This window comes from Gobius niger (assembly GCF_951799975.1).
Source record: "Gobius niger genome assembly, chromosome: 3".
Taxonomy (NCBI): Eukaryota; Metazoa; Chordata; class Actinopteri; order Gobiiformes; family Gobiidae; genus Gobius; species Gobius niger.
The window spans coordinates 39366300-39391202 of NC_136854.1; the positions used below are offsets into that span (position 1 = coordinate 39366300).

The following is a 24903-nucleotide window of genomic DNA, read 5'->3' on the forward strand; positions in this document are numbered from 1 at the left end:
TTGATCATACATGATGTTCATGTATGATCCTCATGATCATGATTGGTTGATTATTTTATTGTCATTTCATTGTCGTTTTAGTGAATTCATGGTATTCTTATGTGAACCTCATGATCATGATGAATCATTAAGGGTTTCATATACATTCATTACAGTAGTGACAGACGTTTAATTCAGGGATGAGGTCGTCCATGAACCAACATGTGATCATGTTTGTTTCTGAGAAGTCATGATTTAGTAATGCGTTAATATATCATGAAATCATACATTAATTCATGCATACGTTGAACTCGTGTACCATTATTTTAAAGTATTACCAATGCTTCTTACTGCCTTTTCAATGCCCAAATATTATATTTCAATGCCACAGACGCAGAAATAAAATCTGTGATAAATGTATACATAAGTAATGTCATAATTTTCCATGAAATGTATATTTAATGCCAGCCTACATTATTTAATGACCTTTAATGCTCTTTAATGCCCCGCTGAAACCCTGTGTGTGATTAGTCTTATTTAAACATGTTGTCTGCTTACATACAGACAGTCAACTTTCCTTCCCCCTCCCTTGCTTTTGTGGAGCAAGTTGTGAAATTGTGGACTTTGCTGCCCCCATGTGGTGAAGCCTTGTCTTTGCAACAAACCACAGCTGCACATTTTCAGATCTGTAAACTAGTTTTATTTACATTTTGACATCATTGCCGAACAGAGCTTGTGGGGTAAGACGAAAATAGTGCATGTTTCCAACAGAAAAATGTGCTGTTGATTAAGGCGAGACACTGCAGGTGAATAGGAAAAATAAATACATTTAGTGATATACATTTGAAACTCCTGCTGTAGATTATTGACATAAATCAGAGAAAATGTATTGTACGTTTTCTGTGACTTTATGGGGGTTTCTTTATGCCTAAAAATGTCAAAATTGCCTAGATTTTCAGTGATGAAATCTAAATAATGGATAGACCCAGGTTTAAATATTATTCTGTTTGCATATTAGTTACTGAGATTTACTGAGAGGATTTTGGATCTTTAGACATGAAAACTATAATCTTAAGGGAGAAAACTCCACACTGTGTGAAAAATCTATATTTTCACCTGCCGTATCTCGCCTCAATTATAACAACAACGTTTACATGAAATCAAACCCGCTACTTTAACTTATTGCTTTGATCCATTTGCATCTCTCATTATAGACAAGTTGCATTATGATCCTGCGATCAGTCGAGCCTGCAAACCACACTGTATAGAGGTAAAGGTTTGCACAGTTCAAATACACACTGAGAATGGAGCACTGAGTCTCATTCATAAATAATACACGAGAAAAAAAAAAAAAAACAATAGTAGGAGTGGTGTGAGGGGGTAGCTCATGATGGTGAGCTGAGGAACAAGTACAGAGCGGGGGTGAAGATGAGTACAGTTCCCAGGATGGAGACCGTGAGGAAGGCCCATAGGAAGATCCGGTCCAGCACCTGAGCCACGAACTTCCAGTCCTGTACGACCTGCAGACAGAAGGAAAACATGGTGATGAAAGCACGGGCAAGAGAACCCCAATGTGAAAGAGCAGCAGCAGGTAGTAGCTTCATTAGAAGTCAAGTACGCAGTGGTAATGCTCTTTACGACCAGCAGATGGCAGCATTTGTAACAACACAGATTATTACTTTTACTCTACACACTGCACTAAACCAAAAACACCTCTATCTCCGTCGAAGTTTGTGATATGACTTTGATCAAATTAAAAAGCACTGACAAAATGGCATTGCTAATACGGCCTTTACACTGAAGTAATAAAGCGCTTAAAGGAATAGGTCACGGTTTTTACATACTGTGATGTGTTCTTACCTGAGCTTAAACAAGTTCATTTGTACCTGTCTGGTCTTCACGTGTGCCCTCAGTCATGTAAACACAGCACAGACGACGTTAGCATTTAGCCTCTCCTCCTCTCCTCTATAGCTCCAAATGAGGTGAAGATAAAAGTTACCAAGCTCTTCTACGTTTTCCCTATTTAAATATGGTTATGTGAATTGTTACACTATAAAGTATAATTACACAAAATGAAACAATGTGGATTTTCTAAGCGGATAAAAGGGAACTATATTGCAAGGCGTAATAATACCAGGAATAGTTCGACATCCGCACAGTAAAGTTAAGATATTACTAGCTTCTAACTTCACCTGGTTTGGAGCTATAGAGGAGAGGAGGAGAGGCTAAATGCTAACGCCGTCTGTGCTGTGTTTACGTGACTGAGGGCACGAGTGAAGACCAGGCAGGTACAAATGAACTCGTCTAAGCTCAGGTAAGAACATATCTCAGTATGTAAAAACCCTGGCCTATTCCTTTACTGAATGAATGTGTCATATAACTATTCGGTAACGCTTTATAATAAGGGTGCATGAATTCATGCATTAATTAAATAAAGCATGACTTAACATGAAGTCATGAGTTTTCATTAATAAATACTCATGAATTAACACAGTAAATTAAGGCAATGAACTCATTAATAATCATGAGTAATTAATCCTGATCATGATGTATTCTGGACCAAGCTTTGTATAAACATGCAAAAGTCAAACTCGTAAATAGTTCATCATAAAGCTATGTTTTAAAAGAGCAATTATAAAAAGAGAGCTAAAAATAACATTCAAGACTTTTTTTCTCTTAATTCCTTGTGCTAGTGTTTTGTATGGAACAGAATAGAAGATTATTTGTATCGCACTTTTCACTCAAAGCCACTACACTAAATACACTCAACTCAGTCCAAGCAGTTTTCTTGATATCTTTATATTTAATCTGTACTGCCTTATATAAACAGCTACAGTGTTCAAAGTTTAGAGTAATACAGATTATTATTCGTTGGAGCAGTATTCTCACATATGTCACTTTAAGATGTTCATGAGTATTTCATGAGTAATCACGTTAATTCAAGTCATGATGAATTAATGCATTAATTCATCATGAATTATGCATGAATTATGCCACTCTGTATAATTTCAACGAGCGACAACACAAACAGAGTCTGAAGCACCTCTCTGATAAAATGCTCTTTCTTGATGTGGCGACTGATGTAGCGCACTGAGTTAGTGGCCTTCTCCAGCATCGTCAGCCAGTCCTCTTCTTCCTTAGCTCCCAGGGTGCCCCTCTGCTGCCCGCTGCTGTGTCCCGGGACGCCCCTCCTTGCTCCTCTGCGGGGCTTTGGCTCTGGGCTGCGCAGCTCGATGTCAGGGTAGTGGTATCTGCCAGTGGAGAGTCAAACAATTTACCAAAACCACCATATCAATGAAACGGGAACAATATCATAAAGTGACAGATATGCATGACTTTTGAGCAGGATTACCTGTCTGTGTGCCCTCTCATGCACAGGAGGCGGGGCAGTCTCTGAAGGAACAGGCTCTTCACCCAGGGGGCCATGGGGTGGTAGGTGGTGGACGAGCGGTGATGCACATTAATGACAAACACAGTGACGATGATGGAGAAGGTGACGAAGATCATGATGAAGAGCAGGTACTCTCCGATCAGCGGGATCACCTGAGAGGCACAAGTCAAGAGTCACTGAGAAAGAACCGGCCTCTCATTTGGCAAATGGAAAACACGTTTTAGTTTGGGGGCAGCTCAGAATTAACATTAACATAAATTGAGGTGCATTATGCAACTTTTTATGTAAAAGTTGATATTTGTGTGTGACCCAGCGGTTGTATGAGTGGTTATTATTATTATTTACTTTCCATCACAGTGGCCTCTATGAAGCTCCAGGATCTATTGTTTTGTAGGTTTTCTGGTGAGAGGGTCCGTCAGCAGAGAAAACCTTCCAACAATTGAGTTAAGGTGGGAGTTAAGAAAGCTGAGATCTGGAAGAAACAGTTTTGCTGGATTTTGTGGTGGGAGTTTGATGGTTTAGTTTAATGGGCTAAAAAAGTATACATTTTGGTTATTGTAATTTTATTGATGTTATTTTGAGACCCAGCCAGTGTTGCCTTTTTCAACCTTTCACATCTTAACCTCTTAACCCCCACCTTAAACCGAGCACATTTTCTCCAGTTCACCTCATTTGAAAGCTAAGACCTACAAAACTGATTTTGTTGCATTGTTGCTGCATTTTTGTCACACTTTTGTTCTATTCCTGTTGCTTTTCCGACATGTTTGGTCACTTTTTTGTCGCTCTTTTCTGGCTCTTTTTATGCCTTTTCATCACATTCTAATTTTTGTTGTATTTGTTGTTCAAGAAGTTTTTGTATTTGGGTATGGCTGAACTGGAGGAAATTAGCTCAGTTCAGGTGGGGGTTAAGAGGTCAAGGTGTGAAATGTTGTCAAAAAATAACACAAATAAAATTACAATAGTTCCAGACGGCATCTCTGGAATGGCCCATATATGGTCATGTTTGAAAACAGTTAAGGGGGAAAACAATTTGGAGAAAAATCTAAACTTTCTCTAATTGTTCAAAAACTGCTTAAACAAATGCTGAATTATGAATATAGTTTTCTACTAAATAAAGATACAAAGACATAGTAGCAAAGTGCTTCAACAGCCCATAAATAAATAAGTAACGGAGAATGCTAACATGATGCTACATGTTAGCATCGTGCTAATGCTAACGCTAGCTATGACTGCCGTTTTTTCGCTTCTACTGAACAATCTGCTGTGAATAAACATCCATATGGACCCGATTTAGTCTTGACTTTATTTGTATGTGATAAATAAGTATGTGAGATTCTATTTTCCCCCTCGGTGAGGCCCCCTTCTATGATGCAACGGCGTCCATATCCAAAATGTGTATTTTTTGAGCCCATTAAATTAAACCGTCAAACTATCACCACAAAATCCAGCAAAACTGTTTCTTCCAGATATCAGCTTTCCCTTTCTGGCGCCTCTCCTTTCTCTTTTAACAATTACTTGGTAATTTTTAAAATTAAGCCATAAACGATGGGGTTAAATAATTAGATACTAATCTATACGGTAATTAGTCTATTAATTAAGTGTTGTGCTGCGAACACTGCAGGTGATAGAACTGCTCTGTTGCCTTTGTTGAACCAATTAAGATTTCAATTAAGATCACTGCAAACGTAACAGTGTTAATTTGACTAATACAGTCTCCTTGGGCTCACCTACCTTGGAAGATGAAGGTATGATTTCTTCTATGACCAGGAGGAACACGGTGAGAGACACCAGCACAGACGTGGACAGAGACAGTTTCTCGCCTTCGTCCGACGGAAGATAAAACACCAGCACCGTGAGGAAGGACAGTCCCAGGCACGGTATGATGAGGAACAGCGTGTAGAACAGTGGGAGTCTTTTGAGGATGAAGGAGTATGTGATGAAAGGGTACCAGTACACCTCGTCCCGCCTGCTCCCCCTCACTCCCGTGGCGTTCAGTATCTCCCACTCGCCGTTATCAAAGAAATCTTTCCGGTTCACATAGTGATCCACCAACACCAGGTCCACCATATTGCCGTCGTAAGTCCAGGAGCCGAACTTCATGGGGCAGTTTTGTCTGTCGAAGGGGAAAAAGGTGACGTCCATGGTGCAGGAAGACTTGTAACTGGCCGGCGGAGTCCACGTGATGGTGCCATCCCAGCGGACGATGGCTTTGGTCATGAGCGAGCCTTCGAAGCGGCCGTCAGCGCTGGGACAGAGGGAAACAGAGGCGGCGTTAGATGTTCTCTGGGCTCAGGCAGGATTGATGTAGGATAACTTACTTCTCGTAAAGGACGATGTCTGGGAGCCATATCGTCTCAGACGGGACACGGATAGAAGTGATGCCACCGTATTCATCTGGGTCCCATTTGAGCTTCACGTCAATCCACTCCTGAGAAAAGTAAATGCGTAAAACTATAAGTAACACCTTTCAAGAACATAACGAATTTTACAAATGACTTCTCCTTCAATTAATCGTTTACTTAATTACTTAAAGTCCCCCAGTCCCAACCCTGATCTTATGAGACTAAAACTATGACTAAAATGTCCAGATATTTTCATGGACTAAAATATGACTGAATAAAAAGAAAAAGAAGAGACTAAAATGATCCAAACTTCCACTGACAGTTTGAAAGAGCCTCTTATCAGTTACCGTAAATCCACTGCTATAGGTAAAGGTAAAGGTGCTTTTTTTTCCCCGTCATTATACATCAACTGTACAATGAAATTTGGAACAAAGGAAAAGGTTTTTGTTTTGTCCATGTGGAAACAAACACGAAGAGGAACTTCATCAAATATGATGATGATAAATACTATGAATGCAAAGTTGACTAAATTTCCATGCAATTTTAGTCGACTAAAACTAGATTGAAGTTGAAGAGAATTATTTGGCTAAATCTTGACATTTTCGTCAAAAGACTAAAACTAAATTAATATATAAGTTGTCAAAATTACCACTGACATGGACCAAGGGAATGGGAGCGGAACGATTTTATTTACTTGGGAATTGACAATACTTTTACTTAAAGGAACAGGCCACCGTCTTTACATACCGAGATATGTTCTTACCTGAGCTTAGACGAGTTGATGTGTACCTCTCTGGTCGGTATAGGTATGTATCAAATCCTCTAAGCTCAGGTAAGAGAATATCTCAGCATGGAAGAACTGCGTGCTCTCAGTCACGCAAAAAAGACCAAAGATGTTGTTAGCATTTGGCCTCTCCCAATGTATTCCTATAGCTCCAAAGGGGGGTGAAGTTAGAAGTGACCAAGCTCTTCCACAGGGCACGCACAAAGACCAGACAGGTACGTATCAACTCGTCTAAGCTCAGGTAAGAACATATCTCAGTGTGTTCCTTTAAGTCTTAAAAAAAGAAAAGGTTGAGTATAAAAGAAATATCACCAATGTAGTGAAGTTTTAGCCATTTTGCTGACTTAAACTTTTAATCTATGTGATGGTCCCATGTTCATTAGCATACATTATTTTTGGTGAATTGAATGGAAGCAAGTGGTTTGAATTCTGATTTCAGCACCATGGACAGTGCCATTACACTGCTTTGTACAGGAGCAATTTCACCCTCCTTCTTCCTGCTTTGTAAAGGTGCATTATGATTTTTTTTTTTTTTTAATTGTATGTAAATGACCTTATTGTGACCCAGTGGCTGTATGGAGCATATACTTTCCATCACAGTGGGCTCTACAAGGCTTCAGGATCAATTGTTTTGAAGGTTTTCTCGTGAGTGCAAACCACTCATGCAGACGCTGGGTCACTGAAAGGCCAAATACCCACGAGTAAAACGTTCCATAATGCATCTTTAATGTAGAATGTATCACATTGTACAAGCTGACATGTCCAGGGAGTAAAAGTGCAACTGGATTTTTAAACACATTATTTTCATAATATAGCACGACATCGACCACATATAGATTTTGTCCTGACTGCAAAGAGCGGTGACCATTTAGATTTACCTGCCAGAGCCAGACATTAGTCGTCATCAGCTGGTTCTTCTCGTCCTGCAGATAACAAGGCAGACATTTTATTCACAGCACAGAGGAGCTCACAGTGCAATGAAAAGTCTAATGAGGAGGTGAGAAAGATTTTTCTGGGATTAAGCAAAGTTGTTTTTTAAGAAAGGTCTATTTCTAATCCAAAAGTGGCTAATTGCCTCTCTGGACACCAGTACGGCAGTAACTGGAACAACCCGGGGTTAAGTGCTTTGCTTCAGGCAGAGTACAACAGTTGGCTAATTAAATGACAAAAGGAATGTCGATTTTAGTGAATGGCCAAATCACTTTTTTAAACTCACACTGTTTATTGCCTCACACACAAAATTAAAGACATATTTTTATATTACATTCTACAAATATGTTCTAGATGTTTTTCTGAAGTGGCCCAGAGGAGGCACGAGGCACCACAGTTAAAGACAAATGCCACTTAAAGCAGTACTAAGTAACTCTTCCCCCTAGAGGCCATAAGCGCAACTGCAGGTGTAGTAGCAAGTTACGATTTTTTAACTTATTAATTGTCTTGGAGAGTAAATACTACGCTGACAGGAAAGGCGAAGGGAGAGAGGGTTACTGTGCATCCAATTATACTATGGAAATATTTTTTTTCACTCAAACTTGGCTGTAAATACTGTTTAAAGTGACGTTAGCCTGCAGTTAGCTTTGCCCGTTAGCATGTTACCTTCTTCTTCGTGATTACATTAGTGTGTATTGCTTTCTCCGCACCGGTGGCAGTCAAGTTGCAAACATGGTTTTCTGGCCAGAGACACCAGGGGGAGATGAAAGACCCTCCAATCATCCCATAAACACTTGTATTACCCCCAGAGGGACTACGAAACGGATGTATTAAGGTAAACACGTTACTTAGTACTGCTTTAATATTACTGAGGTTACAAAAGTGCAGTCAGCCTTAATATTTGCTTAGTGACGTTCATTGTGTCTACTTGCACCATAATATAAATGTTAATTTTATTTTGTATTCTATCTTGGTCAACGCGCTCGTCTTAATAATTGGCACTCGTTAGCCCTGCATAACAAAAGGCTTCTTCTGACGGGCGGGGGAGGGGTGTGCTAATGAGGAAACACTGCCACAAATATTCTTCCTCATTGTAACGGCCTCAGGCCTCCTGGCTCCCTCGCTTTTCTGTATATTAGTTTGCTGTGTGCCTTACTTCTGTTTTAGTAAATTCTGTTTGTGTATCTTTATGTTAATTTGCTGCTGTGATCCTTGCCTGCGGTTGGTGGTCTATGTTGAGTCCTGGCAAGTGATTGGCTCCTTGGATCTGCTGCAGTGTGATTGGTGGGGCAGCTCTACACCTGGCCGACTCGTTTAAGCCACCTGTGCTACTAAAAAAGGTCACACTTGGGCTGCGCCTGAAACCATCAAATTATAGCCTCTAAGTATTAACACTAGCAACTAATCCTTAACCTTTCATGGGGTCCACTGTTAAATCTCTATGCAGTTAATGAACTTTTGCTTCAGAGATATTTGCCCAATTCAACCGTCCTTACCCAGGGGAAGGGGAAGTGACATCACCAACAGCTGTTTCTATATGTGCATGTCCCCACCCTTAAGTTTCTACAAAATGAAAGCAAAAGCACAAACTGCCTTCATTTAATCCGTTTATTGAGGCGGCTCTTTAACACAGTGAGCTGTGATGACGACAACATGTATTTTGTCACTTTTATAAAGTTTGGCTTGTGCAGAATCTTATCCTATATTTTATTTTGTATTTAATGTGTGCCTGTCAATCAACAGTGGTTGCGCATGAATCACTCAGGGTGGGGCCGAGGGGAGTGGGAGGATTGGCGGTGCAGTGGCTTATGGGATGGCACATAGCTCCTAATCACCGGTCACTATGCTAAAGTAGCTATGATAGTTAGCATTGAGGCTTCTTTTCCTAACTCCTTCCTAACTGACAGCCCAATTCGGATGCTTCTTATCATGGCAGATGCTGATGCACATCCGGTTTAGCATTAGACCTCTTGCCAATCTGCTCGTTTCAGAAAGGGCCTTGGAATCAGTCTGTGCTGCTGGCCTTTGTGTCTTGTGTGACATTTTGTGTCTTGTGTTTCTTCGTTGTTACTGTTAACTTTTGTGTTCAGAGACACTGATTTCTGTTATTTGTCCATATGGCCTATGTGACAGTTGTGATTTTTGGAGAGACTTGTTAGTTTTTGTTAGTGTTTTGTTTTAGTAACTTGGTTTTGTGCACTTTTTGGTTAGCCTTTGCACGTATTGTATATAGCCTAAGCCCCTTTGTCGAATTTACCCTTTACATGCTACTTCCCTGCCCTCATGTGGCACCTAGAGTGGCCCAGTACAAATGTGGCCACTCCCTGGTAATGGCCCTGGTTAGACTGTCCTCGATAGTCAGTCCGTTCTGCCCCAAACCTGGTACGTTTGGTGCACTGGTACTTGAGGCATACAGTGAAGTTTAAACATTTCCACGATGCACAGTAGGCTTCAAAAATAATCACTTATTTAAACATGGTAGTCCCTTGTACAAAAATAATATATGTACGCAATTTCACTATTCCAAAAAACCTGCAGCTAGGAATGTGCATCAATGTGCATTACTATTTATCAGTCAGAAAGTTGTGTAGAGCCCACATTCCCACGAGTCTAAAATACAGGTTTAAATTTTGCTTTTCACTTTATGCTGTTCTCCACAAGATGGCACTTTGCTAAATGCTATAATCCAATAAGGACTTAAAATGCTGCTCTAGTGAGATGAAGATGGGGGCCCTCGTGATTGGGCGGTATGGCCTGTGAGTGTGTGTGTGAGTGTAAATAATGGATGTGTAGTGATTCCTCTGTCACGGCCTCATCGCTTCATGCACAGGCGGCTTCAGGACTGGCTCTAACCTCAGCCGCTCTGCTGTTTCTCTGCCTCGTCTCTTCCTGTGTACTGTCTCTCTGATCCTTACGCCCTCTTTGTCTGCTTTCATAATATTTGTGTCCTCGGAGTCTTGTGGATGCACTGCTTTTGCTGACTGCTTCTTAAAGTTGCCCGCCCTGCAGTTTTTTTCTGTTCCTTCAATTTGTTCATCTGCTACACGTAACTGAAATAAAGCATTTAGAGGAAAGAATAATCTACTACCTTTGCTTGCCCATGCTTTGCTTTTTTTTGTTCAGCAAAAATATTACATTATTGCTGGTACAGTATTGAATTCTGTTTATTGGGTAAATGCTTTTGCAGGACAACATTCAAGTAATAGTCTGTAAGTTTGCAAAGTGAGGAGAGATAGAGTAAAATTTTAAAGTAAACAATCAAATTCTTCCCCTCTTTAACCAGAAAGCTCTTATTATACATGTGTTAAGCATGACATCACACACAATAATAATTTACTTCCGGATCCAAACTGTTCCACAGATAAACAGCAAAAACGCAGCTTTATCTGAATCTCCTGCTGAAGTAACAACAGATAAAAGGCCAACAACTGTTTTACACTTAATTCGAACATTACAGCTCACCATTTCTCCGTCAAAATAAAGATATTTTTATATATATAAATAAGCCTTCATTGTGCATGGAAAAAAATAGAAAAGCATAACTAAAGAAAATCCAGAGTAAAAGTAATGTTTCTTTGCGAGCCTTGTAGTCGGCTCTACAGCAGGTCAAAATCCTGGCAGTGGAGCGATGACATCATCACTTATTCTTAACAATCACTTATTAAATGCGAGCTTATCAGCTAAACCTATTTGAGACCAACACATTTCTGAAACACTGAAGAGGCACCAAGAGCCTCCCACACCTGCAGCACAGAGGAGGAGGAGCTACAGGAAACAAGGACGAGACAAACGAGGAGATGGTGAAAGACGCGGAGGGAGGAAGAGGAAGGAGGAGGTGGAGCTGACCAGTGCAGGACACCACACTCTGAGACGGGGATGGGCCCAGGAGGTGCTGCACCGTTTCAGAGGATCAGAGGAGCCAGGTTTCTTCCGGGTGCTTCAGTTTCTCCGACCTTCAAGGTCATGCGGGTCAGGTTGACGAACAGTGGCAGCTCAGGACTAACACCTGAAAACTATATCGTTGTACGCTTGTACAATGACAATAAATCACTTACCTACTTACTTACTTATTATCTTTTTTTAGATTGTAAAATGAGGCGAGCAGGAACAGAATTTTCCAAAGTAAATGATGAAGCTCCTCCCCCTCCCCTCCTGATTGGACCTGACAGGCTGGTTCACAGACTAGACTAGATTAGTTGCTCCGAGAAGGAGGGACTTTACAAAAAATAATATATATGTATGTATATTATTATACATACATGCAAGACCAGGTTGTCACACATTGCACATTTTATACATTTTGTAAAACATTTAGACTTCTCGACTATCACTTTAAAGGTGCACTATGCAACTTTTTATGTAAAAAAAAAAAAGTTGATATTAGTGCGTGTTTGATCTTTCAGGTTGCTTGGGTGGTTTACTTTACTTACCATCGTAATGGCCTGTGGGACGCTCCGGGATCAATTATTCTTTAGGTTTTCACTGCTGAAATCCGAAAAAACCTGAAATAAAATTGACCCTGAAGCATCACAGGAGCCACCGGGATGGAAAGCGAAGGTGTGAAGCTAGCCACCCATACAGCCGCTGAGTCACTGAAAGGTCAAATGCACACTAACATTTTTTTTTATATATAAAAAGTTGCATAGTCCACCTTTAAATAAGAAAAGAAGAGCTTCATTTGACTCAAGGAAAAAAGAGCTGTTGTCTCTTTACATTTAGTCTATGTCATACATTTGTATTACAATGACTTTTTACTAATTTATGCCATGATAATATGATGAACCTTTTAGCTCATGTTGAATGAAACCTGACTCAACTCAAGTCCAGACCTTATATAACAAATATTTATGTTTCATATATAGCTGCCATATATTGCCACATTATTGCATCCTTCACATTGTATTGTCGCAAAGTAATCAGCCGCCGCTCCTTCTTCCAATGAAAGAGCCCAATCCTCTGAAGACCACGGCAGGATGTTATTAAGTGCCTTGTATAAGACAAAATTAATTTCTGCAGAAACCCTCCTTAACATACGGCTCCAGCTGCAGAGAGGCTCATGTTTGCTCAGGCTCTATCCTAGTTAATACAGTAAATAATTATCAAAGCAAATACAGAGTCAAATACAGAAAAAACAAAGCACCGTTTATTGTGTTTGTCTGTTGTAATTGGAAATGAGCACATTATTTTTCCTCCACTAATGAGAGAATATGATTATAGCTCGAGTCAGATGCATCGCTGTAAGTAGTGATCACGCTGTAAAAAGGGAAAACTCACTGTGTGTAGGGCTGGGTACTGTTAAATGATAGCAGTATGGTATCGGAAAAAAGGTTCAGGTACTACCAGTATCGGAAAAAAGAAAGGATCGAAAGCAGCAGGTACCGAAAACGCATTAAAGGAAGTTACTTGGTTGGTTCAGCTCATTATTTTTATTATTAATTGTTCAATGTTGGTAATTTTTTCCCCATTTAATTCCTATTTTTGTTCTTTTTTTCTAATTTTTTTCTTACTAATATTTTCCCTATTTCCCCCATTTTTTTCTCCAATTTATTTCCAATATTTCCCCATTTTTGCTCCATTTTCCCCAAAATGATTCCCCATTTTTCACACAGTTTATTGACATTGGAGATGAACCAGATGTTGTAAATGTGCTGATCTTCTAAACACTGTTGTTCTGTGTTCTGGTTCTAGATTAGGGGTGTCAAACATACGGTCCGCTGGCCTGAACTGACCCGCGAGATGATTTAATCCGGGCTAGAGTAAGTCTCTAGCCCATTCCTGGGCGGAGTTATGATTTTTTAAGGAATAACTAGAATGCTCATTCTAGCCACTAGGGGGCCTTAAATTAAAAAAAAAGGAAATAGTTCCACACTTGTCCAGCAGAGGAAACTGATATAATAAGAGCTCAGGATATGAACAGCACATTATACAGCCACGTGGTAAATGGACAGTCTGCCCCAGGGCCGCAGTGGCTTAATTAACAGCTTACCACCACCAAGTGTGGAGTGAATGAATAATGACTACTATTATTAGTAGTCATTATTCTACTAATATTATTATCAGTAGAATAATGCTTATTATTGTTATTCATTTATTGGAAAAACTATTCTCTATTAGATGCGCCCCGCGCCCCGCCGTGGGAGCTGAATTTCGGCCCGCGACCCAAATGACTTTGACACCCCTGTTCTAGATGATAAATATTTCAGTATAGGCATCAGCAGAGGTATCATTCAGGTATCAGTATTGTAAACCAACTATCGTACCCGGCCCTGCTCGTGTGTTCTCTCATGTGATATGGAGGAGCTGTTCTCACCACGTCGACGAGCTGCGAGATCTTGAGGCCAAAGCGGACGGTGATGGTGTCATTGGAGTGGTGGACCGGGCGGACCCACTTCTGGTATCCGCGAAACAGGTTCCTCAGCAGAGAGTCCTCCAGCTCCGCCAGGGACATGGAGGACTCATCCGGAGCTGCAGAATAGAGACAGAAGGTTTACATAAAGAAAATAAAAATGCTCAATCTGTCCAGTCAAGTCGACGGTTGTCCAATATCTGCAGTGCTCTGGCATTTTTCTAAATCAAGGCACTCTTCCTGCATCATATATAAATGTATCTGTTTAAATACATTGCGTGCTGGATGCAAATTTATCCCAGGCATAGCGGCCAACAGAACAGCCGACCATGACATTGAATATCTGATTAAAGGAAAGCTGATACATTATCCCTGCTACAATGGGATTAAAAATCAACCTTGTTAGGGATAACAGTTCATCAATCAAATTCCCTTAGGTCGTAGGCTCACACATCCAAGGTCTGATCAAATTCAGAGAATAAATTACCCTCTAGAATACCAATGCCTAATACGCAGTCAAGATGCTTCTGTTAAAACAAATAAAAGGCCAGGACAAGAGATCCAATGTCCAATGTGTTCAATAGAAGGTGTATTTGTCCTCTGCATCCGTGTTACACCTGCCCAGAAATCAAACACGGGAACTTCTTATTCAGTCGCACTTCCTGTTTCACCTGCACCATTTTTGGAAGAAAATCCTGGCTTTAGCAGGACTTTAGCAAGACTTTAGCCTACATGTGTGAATGTGGCTATAGCCTCTGAAGTGAGTTGTAAGAAAAATAGTGCAGAGTCTGTCCCACCGAGCGGCCCAGACTGACAGCTGCTGTGGAGCTTCTGAGTGGCTCTGGATCCCACAGGCCCGGGCGCTGATCAGGCTGACATGATGCCCTCAGACGGGACAGTTGCCACGGGACACGAGGCTCCGAGCCCCCAGTGCAGTGTTCGCTCAGGCGGGAGGCACATTAGTGAGGGAGCGACACTGAGCACTCCACTGCCCCATAAGATCCTGTGTTAGGCGCTGTGGTTAGCGTGCTGTGTGAAATAATTACTGGGCTGTGGTGATGTAATGCGTGGAAATGTCCTACAAGTGTTAATCAATATTTTAAAATGTCTCTCTAGGTTAGTGAAATGGAAAGACTGTTTATTTATACATTGAGCAGCATGACATTAATGAAAACCACTTTGTGTTCCGAGCGGACATAGCCTATTTAGGATCATCACTGAAACAGACGTTTGACCGTGTGGAGAATACACAGGTCCAACCACAAGCGTGTCTTGAAATGTGTAAACTATACAAACTTATCACTCGAGGACAATAACATTTTTAGACTCTATTAATACACAACATAATGTGTGTGCAAGATGCAAGTTGGCCATTTTATACTCACTACTGCCACCTCAGGTCATATGTGTAACTGCACATTCTATAGTAAGCTCGTGCATGACGGCACTTCGGACTCGAAGTAACACATTTTTGAGTGACAGTGCAGTGCAGTGACAGTGCAGGATTTAGATGAGGTAGATGTGGTGAACAGGTCTGAGCTCATTCTACACATTAGGACAGGGGTAGGCAACGTCAGGCCTGGGGGCCAAATCCGGCCATCCAGCATAGAAGCTCTGGCCCTCAAGATGATTTTGAGACATTTGAGACAACACAAATCAGAGATCAAAGGCCTGTTAGTCTCTTAACCCCTTAGCTCAGGCTATAAGCTCCAGAAGCTCTCTGATTTAGGTAAAGCCAGACTAGAGAAAATGTGCTCATTTAAGGCGGGGGGCAGTACTCAAAAATGTGAAACATACAGTCAGTTCCTTTACATTTCTTTGCAGAACAGACACTTAAGTCATATATGATGTACAAGTGGCATTTGTTGAAAGTGATGCTTTGCTTCAGCCGACAATAGACAATCGCGGGGTTCGGCCCTCGCTCTTTTGACGATGAAGAAAATCGGCCCTCCATGAAGCAAACTTGCCTACCCCTGCCTTAGGACATTGCTGGAACATGTAGGGGGAGGAAAATACATTTTAAATCTCTCTTTAAATACAGAAGAACGAACGCTATCACAGCCCTGAGTGAGCTCCAGTCTGTGGAATCTCCCTGTGCGTAAAACCAGACCCCACGAAAACATCGCCCCGGGAAGACGCTCAGAAAGACTTGATGACAAGTTTTTCTTCTGCAAGAGCAGCATCACTCGCATCGTCACTCGCCACTCAATTCACTTCTTTGAAGGTTTTACTGAAGGACAAATTAACCACAGAAGTATAACCCTGAAGATGTGAGGTCTGTTCTTACAGATCTGAATCTGAAACAAAAAAAACCTTGAAGGTCATCAGCGACAGACAGAGAGAGGCAATGGCCTTATTAAATGCTCTCAACAATCAGTACGAAATGAAAACCAAAAGCATCGTGCAAGGACAGACGAAAAGCATCAAAGAGAACAAAGGCATCATAGATCGAATATAGTGTTGTAACTTTCTAATGTCGTACTGAGAGACTGGGAGAGATTATTAATGACCTGCTTGTCTTTGCATCATTCAAGTTTCTGATTCCTGCAAAAGTTACAAATTGTTAGGTAGGCCTAAAGCAATTAAACATGTGAAAAAGTGTGCCACCCTTTACTATAGATGTAGAAGTAGGAATATGAAGAAGGCAAAATTTGATCTGGCACAATTTGGAAAACGTTTACTTAAACCATCATATTGTGAACCACCCTGTCCCGTTTACATTGTTGTATTCACTTTGGTCCACAAAACAGACTGCTTCCACATCACATCAGAAACCACCATGGAGCTGCACATCTACTGTCATCCTCTTGTCTAACCACCTTTGTCTCTCAAACTGAAGTTCTTCACTCAAAATCCAAGGACGACGTGTGTATTTACTGCACATACACTGCTTTGGCTGACAGCTCCGATCAGTCACGCTCGCCTCATCATTCTTTTCAGCACAAAATAAGTCTTAGGTGTCCTCAAACCACGGTTCAATATGTCTATCCTCTATAACTCAGTCCTGTCATTGGCCTGAATGCTCCCATGTCGTGAATTACAGTAAAGGCACTCTCATATTTCTATCTGAGGACCAGGTTTTTGACCCCAATTTAATTTCTTTGAAATCTTGCCAATTGCCGGGTCTGAGAGGAGAATCGTTTCATAAAGGAAGTATGTTGATGTTGGCAAGTGCAGCAGCAAATGTGGCCCACCTAGCCCTTCAATCTGGCCCGGAAAAGATGATAAAGCCCAATATGCACGGCCTATAATTGGGGAAAGACCTATGTTTTCATTGAAAAAGATAATGCATGAGTGAAGCTTTTTGTTGCCTTTTATAATGTGTCTAGGCAATTACTAGGTCGGTCTGATATCACTAAGTAAATTAGAGTCCAGGGCCAATGTAAAGTTGGACAAATGTTACAAACAGCCAATAACAAGGGTCCTGGGCAAACACCTTTGATAATGGTCCTGGACTCTTAATTACTTATGAGATCCACCCAATTACTATTTTACTATTTTCTATTTCAGAATTGTGCTTACTTAAATTCTAGCCCTGGTCTGTGTGCAAAGTGCAAAAACCCCATGTGGGACCTGCATCAAAAGGTTTGCCAATATCTGGACGAGGCGATATGATTAAAAAATATATAATTTGTTTTACAGAGATTGTGGGATGTTTAATCCACTTATAGAGTAGCATGGTCCCTCAAACTGAACCAATAATTTGGGCCTGTTTGCTTTTTACTTTTTTTTGCCCTGGGCAGGAGTTGTATCACTTCTTAAGGTGTTTTAACCGAAGCTATATGTTCTGTTTGTACACAAACAATATTTCTGAAACTCAACAGAGAGTTACTGAACATACTTCTCAGACTCATTAGCCAAAAATGGCGCACCTACTGCTAAGAAAGTATTATCTACTAAAGTCACTACTTCCGGGGTTATGTCACCATTTAACAAACGTATAGTTGCCGTTACTATGAAAACGTGATTTAACTTGCCGGACAACTGTCATTGTGCGTTAAAACTGTATAATGCATGGTTCCTTGTTGTTGTTTTTTAACCCTAGAATGTATTCTGACACAGTAGATCTGTTTGGAGTTATTTTTGCTTGTTTGCAAAATGGGAAAAAAAATATTTGAAAAATTATTTATTAGACAAATATTTCTTTCTTCTGCATATTAAATGTGTGGAATTGAGTCAAACTTGTGACCTCTATGTCGGAATACGTATTGTGTCTAAAGTGAAACGTTGCATCTCTAGTGTTTTTCAACTATTTGCTCAGATACACTTTCCCACATGCACCCACTCCCCCTACTGGTCAGTCTGCATAACGCTCTGAGTGAACAACAGTGACATGCACACTTTCAGAACAAGCAAATGGCTTCTGGAAGATTGCAAAAGTGAGGAGGGAGAGTGTGTGAGAGAGACAAAGTAGACGATCTAGCTCCATCCCCTCCTGACTGGACCTGAAAGCCCGTCCTCATAATAGGTTATAATAGGCCATGAATTATATATTTGTAAAGATATTAATACAATGCTATTACCATACTTATAGGCCATTAATAGAATACTCGTAACCCTAAGAAGATTACTAATGTTCATGAATACCTTAATAACACAATAACAAGCACTCTTATAATATAAAACGATTCCAATGTGTAGAAAATGTATTTTTGTTTGTTGTCCTTCTCCACAACAGGAGTCTGTACGGTTAGACATAGAAAGATCGTGTTGCAGTTTGTGTAGTATTTCATGTAAGCAATTTCAGAGATGTATTTTTAAACTGCCCTAGTTACATTAAATAGAGGAAATACTTTGCAGTCACAGTGTTTTAACATGAACACATATTTGACGTCATCCACACGTCTGCTTTTATCACCAAAGCGATGCACTCGGACTTTTACTCATTAGTGTAAATTATACTACAGTGACATTTGCTTTGGGCTCTTTGTGGTATTTTCTTTCTTTGCTTCCCACATAACCTCTCAGACTATACTCCACGCGTCCAATACATCGCACTGATCGCTGTAGTACATTTTTGGCAAAGGCGACGATGGCGATGACTGTAGCGTAAATGAGGGCGGTGGGCCAACCCGCTGGGACGCAGAAGTTCAAACACTTCGTCCAGCTCTCCATGGTGCTGTAGACGTATGGACCGAGCTGATAAGAGGCAGGAGTGAGACAAAGTGACCCATGATAGTCCCTCCAGATTTGGACAGAAGCAGGACTAAAGCAGGGCAGTGGTGGCAAGGAGACAGAGAGTATGCAATAGACCGCATTAGGCACTCGAAGGCGTACTCAAAGTCGAACGGTGAATCTTCAATGATTTGAAAAAAAAAATACCACAGTGAAAGGTCGCCTGTCGGTCATTGTATAAGGGTTGACAGTTACAAATTGAACGTTAGAGCAGCCAGCGAACATTGGGTGTGAACACAGAAAGCATGTTGATGAACGAGGGTGGATGGTGTTGTTGATAAAAAAAAATCTATGATCAGGGGACGAGGAGATCGGGCTTTTGGGAAAAGTCTTCTGCCTATTTTGGTGTAGTCTGTCAAAAGCTATACCTTATTCATCCCAATTTCCAACATATATCGAAATTAATTTTTTGAAATATCAATAGTTAATTGCTTTTTATAACAAACCTGACTAAAACTTGACTAAAACCTATAGTATATATAGTTTTCGTCAGAGCATTGTCGTCCAAAAGACTAAAACTAAAAGGGCTGCCAAAAACAACAATGGCTGCCCGGTCGATACTGGAATAATGCATTTCCTTCGCTATCATGGAACATGAGAGGAATCCCAGAAATCTAGGAGCTCTAAATCTTGTCTCTTGCCGTGATTTGCACCCATCTGAGGCATAGTTGCTGGAGAGACACTTATAATAATTGGAGGAATGACTTTCCATTCAATATGCTAATGCCTTTCTCACTGTAGTCAATTATCACAATAAAATAACAATCTTTAATGACAGGCTTTGCACGTTTTGTGTGAATTATGTGTGATGAAAATTAATTCAGCGTAGGTGGAGGATACTTTGAGCAATGGCATGGCACCAAAACAAGTTACTAGCTTGTTTTTAAGAAGGCTCAGTCAAAAGTGTAAGGGCAACTTCCTCATGAGAGTTTTAAGCTGAATGCTATTTTGCACAGGCATCCAGCTTCTTACGCTGAGTAGTTTAATTACAAACTTTCATGTGCAACTTCTGACTCAGTATGTTGAAGGGCGGAGGCATTCGAGAGGTAGCTTCTCATCCCGTGCCAAAAGACTGTAGTGATGTAAGCCACAGCAACCTCGAAAGAACATCTAAAGCTGAGCATTAAAAGTGGATCAAAACTTTTTATTCTATCGTCTCTATAGTTTCCTCTCCCATTACGTAAAAAGCTGAAAGACTGATTTCCCCTCATTGCGTCAGTCCTCAACGAAAGCCCTTATTTTGTCCAATTTAACACGGCAATGGCGCATGCAATTGCTCAAATCTTCACTCAAATCTCATCAACCTTCTCAACAGGAAGCAGCTTTGGGCATGACGCTTATCTGTAAAGACACAGACCAAGCGACACGCCACAGGACTTCACTACACGCTGTGATTTTGAGTTGTACCTTGTGAATTATTAAACACTATGGTTTGGTTTACTATAGACGGCAGTTTTAAGAAAGACCACTGCAAAAGAAGAGTCTCAATTATAAGCACTTGAATTCAACCTGACTCAACCTGAAGGAGGAGAAGCCTTCACTTGGCCTCCAACACAAGTAGTGATAGAGCAGTTGTAAGGCTGCCTGCTCTTCAAATGAAACAAATAAGCTCCTCTCTTGCTATTTTCCCATTAAAGATTAGCAATGTCTTGCACAAATCAACAAATAGTTCAAGACAACATCAGTGACAGTGGGAGACTGATGGGAAGTCACTGGCTACGTGTTAAAAACATAACGTTGGATGTAAATTCTTGACGCAGGAAACGTCTGTTCATTGAGGCAGGATTTTTTGAGCTAATGGCGTTTATCAAAATACAACGCTACAAAAATTAAACTGTTAAAAAGTATGGAAACACGTTCTAATTACTACAAATGATGAGTTAACACTTAAAGCAGTACTAAGTAACTCTTGCCCCTCGAGGCCATAAGCGCAACTGCAGGTGTCGTAGCAAGTTGCGATTTTTTTTTAACTTATTAATTGTCTTGGAGAGTAAATACTACGCTGACAGAAAAGGCGAAGGGACAGAAGGATATTGTACATCCAATTATACAATGGAAATATTTTTTTTCACTCAAACTTGGCTGTAAATACTGTTTAAAGTAACGCTAGCCCGCAGTTAGCTTTGTCTGTTAGCATGTTAGCTTCTTCTTCGTGATTCTATTAGTGTGTATTGGTGGCTCTGGTCCGGTGGCAGTCAAGTTGCAAGCATGGCTTGCTGGCCAGAGACACCAGGGGGAGATGAAAGACCCTCCAATCATCCCATAAACACTTGTATTATCCCCACAGGGACTACGAAAAGGATTTATTAAGGTAAACACGTTACTTAGTACTGCTTTAATTCATGAACAATTCATTAAGTGTAACTAACACTTCATAACTACTTAACTTAGTGAAGCATGTGAAGTACTATTCATAATGAGTGAGACGTTAACTGTAGTAGTTAACTGTAAGTGTTAGGTACACTTAACTAATGAATTGTGCATGATGTATAAGCGGATTCGGCATTTCACCGAGCGCAAAGCACGCTGGTCCAGGTTAAAGGTCAGGAGTACCCAGATCGTATCCGAAACTGGGCCGAGTGGGACACAGATATTGAAAATATTGAGCGTTGAAAATCGATGTTTTAAAGGAATTCTGTAAGAAACGGGGACACAGTGTTACTGGGAAGAGAAAAACTAACTTGTGGCCCTTACTAAACCAATAAATATATAACAAATAGACGTATTGGTTACAAATAGCATTACTAGTTAGCTATATGTCAAACTTTCTGACCATTCTGGATATTTTCTTTCAGTATGAAATGTGATGAGTACGTATGGTGGCTCCATATACAACGCTGTGAGGTTCCTTTATTGCACTGTAATAGCCACTAAATAGCCGGTTGTTCTAGTGTGGTTTTAATGGGCTTTGTTGACACCGTGGGTAGTTGTGAACTTTGACCGGAATATTTTACCACACATGTGTGCTGACAATGCTGATTTGGCTTGTGTTAATTCATAATGTATTAGGGCTAAATAAGGTGTAGCTATTATAAAGTGTTTCCAACAAGTATTTACACTGAAGACAGGACGATTATATATATATTTTTGAGAGGCTTGTTCAAAATGATGGTGTTATTTTAGTTTTTATTTAGTGTTAGCCGTTAGCTTTGAGACAAAAACACCGCGATGAGCAGGAAGTTTCCTCCAGCAAAGTCTTTGCTCCTGACACAATGTTTTTAACATGATGCTGTGACTGTCCACTAGCAACTAAACTGCCTACCATGGAATTTTGAGTTTTTTTTTTTTTTTTTAGATCAGACACAGCGACTCGCAGGGAAATAACGGAGACGGGAAGAGCAGCGCCCCCTGAGGATCCATTCGGAAGTCACGTGATGCTCGCATGCATATAGCCAAGACAGTCCTCATTTTTTACTACTTAAATAAACTGATTACATGTTCTCTTTGACTTGGTAAAAATCCTAACCTAAAAAAACAATGATTTTTTTTTTTTTTTTTTGCATTGTGTAACATGGCACTGTCTGTTCAGGTATAATTGCTCACCTTAAAGACACACAAGTCAGCATTCTCAAACCAGTGCGTGACAACGGCCGAGGTGAAAGGGAGAAGAACATTGATTTGCAGTGTTGCCTGGCGGCCTGGGGGGATGGGGTGGCTTTCTGCTGGGGGAAAGTATAATGCAATGCAATGTGAGTGCATGTGGAAATGGTATAGGGCTATAGGATGAGCACAAACACTGCTGCTGATTGATACTGACGCAGGGGTGACCCAACCACAGCCCTGCCTCCTCCCCCACAGTCTGCAGCCCCCCCACGGGTAACGCAGTGGTTTCATCATCCCGGCGCTGCCTCCATCTGTTAGTTATGGAGCAAAGGCGGAACGTACCACTGCGAAGGGTTGAAACGGAAGACGGGGTTACGAATATGGTGAATATACATTGTGAGTGTTTCCTGGCTGAATATTATATAGCAAGTTAATTAAATATACCTCATTGTATGCACACATTGAAGGCCTTTAAGTAATTTGACTATGACATGTGTTATAACAGATTCCTGACCCTTTTTTATCCAGGCTTGGGGATGGAAGAAAAAAACACACTCATGGTGTAACAAGAGCCTCGAAGCTCCAAAAGCAATGATGCTGCGTTTTAAAGGCATTTGTTTTTCAGCTTACAGACCCTGGTTCACCTCTATCTTATTGATCAGGACGCACTAATGTGTGCTGTGACAAAAAGCCCAGAGGAAGCTTAGGGTCACATTGTGAACATTATTGAAATGCATTGCAACCTTGGCTTAGTAATGAGCCAAAGTCGGCAGGTTGTTTAGATATTGTGGCCATTGTCTCAAAGTACAGAGACATGACAATATAAGTAGCCTATGCATTAATATAACTTTTTCTTAATCAGTTAGAAAGCTTAAATGTGGCTGTCCCAGGGTGATGACACAATTCCAGAGACAGATATGCCTGGAGCTCTTTCACCTGGCTTTGACCCTTGATCAAGATGTGATCAAGTGTGTGAAGTGGTAACCGATACCCCTCAGTCTAAGCCTGCACCGATATTCTTTCACTGTGGGGCCGCCTCCCACATGTAGAAGCATCACATTTATCAACAATTCCCACTCAGTCTACCACATGGATGCAGAGACACCTCATTCGTGGGGCTCTCTCCTTTACAACAACAGTGTATTATAAAGTGCACTGTGGGTGTCTCCAGGGGGCGCTCTGCTACCGCGCGTAAATAAATCATGAGCCTCACACCTGACCCCGCTCTGTTTGTCCTCGTGTCTTGGGTCAAATCAAAAGTAGAGTTTAGTGTTACATCAACGCGCACGCATTTATTTATTCATCCGCGCGCCGGGCTCCACGTGCCAAGCGTTTTCCCAGTTAATTAGCCCCCGATTAACGAGGCGATTTGGTGACATCTGGCGCGCTTTGGTCGCGTAAAACGAAATTCATCATTCCCAAATCCCCGACGGCGATGATTGTTTCCCCCTCCACTTTCCACTTCAAACACTTTCCAGTGCCCTCAGCAGTTCCCGTAGTTGCTTCTATCAACAGTTTAGAGCCTTAAGTCCTCACAGCGCGCGCCCTTACCTTGTGTGGTCGCCTCCCCGCGCAGGAAACACAAGCAAAGCACCGCGACCGTAAACTTCATGCTTCCTCTTTCTTCAACGTCAACGGAGCAGCCCGGATCAATCTGTGTCACTGTGGACACTGTCCCGTCCGGAGCATCCCCGCGCTGAGTGCTGCAAAAAAGGACACGCGCCGGGTTTGCTGTGCGCAGTCTGCCGTCCCACACTGTGCTGCAGCCCGAGCACAAGCCTGCTATGTGTGTGATTTTTCTTTTTTTTTCTTCCTCCTCCTTTTTTTTTTCTCTGTCGCTTCACCCTGCAGCCTCCGGAGCGCGTGTCCCGGCGCATGGACTGCGAAGGGAAAGATGGGGGCGGGACGGCGGCTGACCCGTGACTGGATAGAGCCATATGTGCGACCATTGGAGACTGTACTTTTTCCATTAGTGTAGTATAGGCTAATTAAGGTGACGGATGTGAAAGGATTCAAGTCCTCGCTTCTCGTGTCTAATTATATTGAGAGTGTTAGTGTAAATCCCACAGCACTGTCAGTGAAGTTGTTTTTGTTGTTAAAATGATTCTCACTCTGCTCCAATTTACGTCAGCAAGTTCCTTTGGCAACCCCCCAAACTGTTTCTTTCTCCTAAGTGAATCTAGGTATTGGCTGTACTCAATTGGAAACAGACAGGAAGAGCCACCTGCTGTGTTTTATTTGAGCAAAAAACAATAAATTGCATCATCCATTTTAATTACCACGCTCTATAAAGACTCTTCCAAAAATGTAGCTGAGTTACACTACTTTGAGTTACTTACTTCTGAGTTACTTTTATAAACTGAAAATAGTAATAATCAGAGGCGTAGCTTGCTAGGGCCCCCAACAGTCAAGG

The 24903-nt window shown here is 41.1% G+C and overlaps 1 protein-coding gene and 1 long non-coding RNA gene across 2 annotated transcripts in view; one reads left to right on the forward strand and one right to left on the reverse strand.

Annotated features, from left to right (window-relative positions):
• Nucleotides 1-24903, forward strand: part of LOC306960932 — a 377440-nt gene that overhangs the window by 265268 nt on the left and 87269 nt on the right. The window lies entirely within an intron of this gene.
• LOC306960852 (neuronal acetylcholine receptor subunit non-alpha-3-like) lies at nt 1075-24394 on the reverse strand. The gene is made up of 8 exons (XM_079553439.1): nt 24042-24394; nt 13737-13891; nt 7375-7419; nt 5689-5798; nt 5102-5615; nt 3332-3522; nt 3023-3230; nt 1075-1499 (listed from the first exon to the last, which is right to left on the reverse strand). Exons 1-8 carry the CDS (start codon nt 24100-24102, stop codon nt 1365-1367), a joined length of 1419 nt encoding a protein of 472 aa, XP_079409565.1. The 5' UTR covers nt 24103-24394; the 3' UTR covers nt 1075-1364.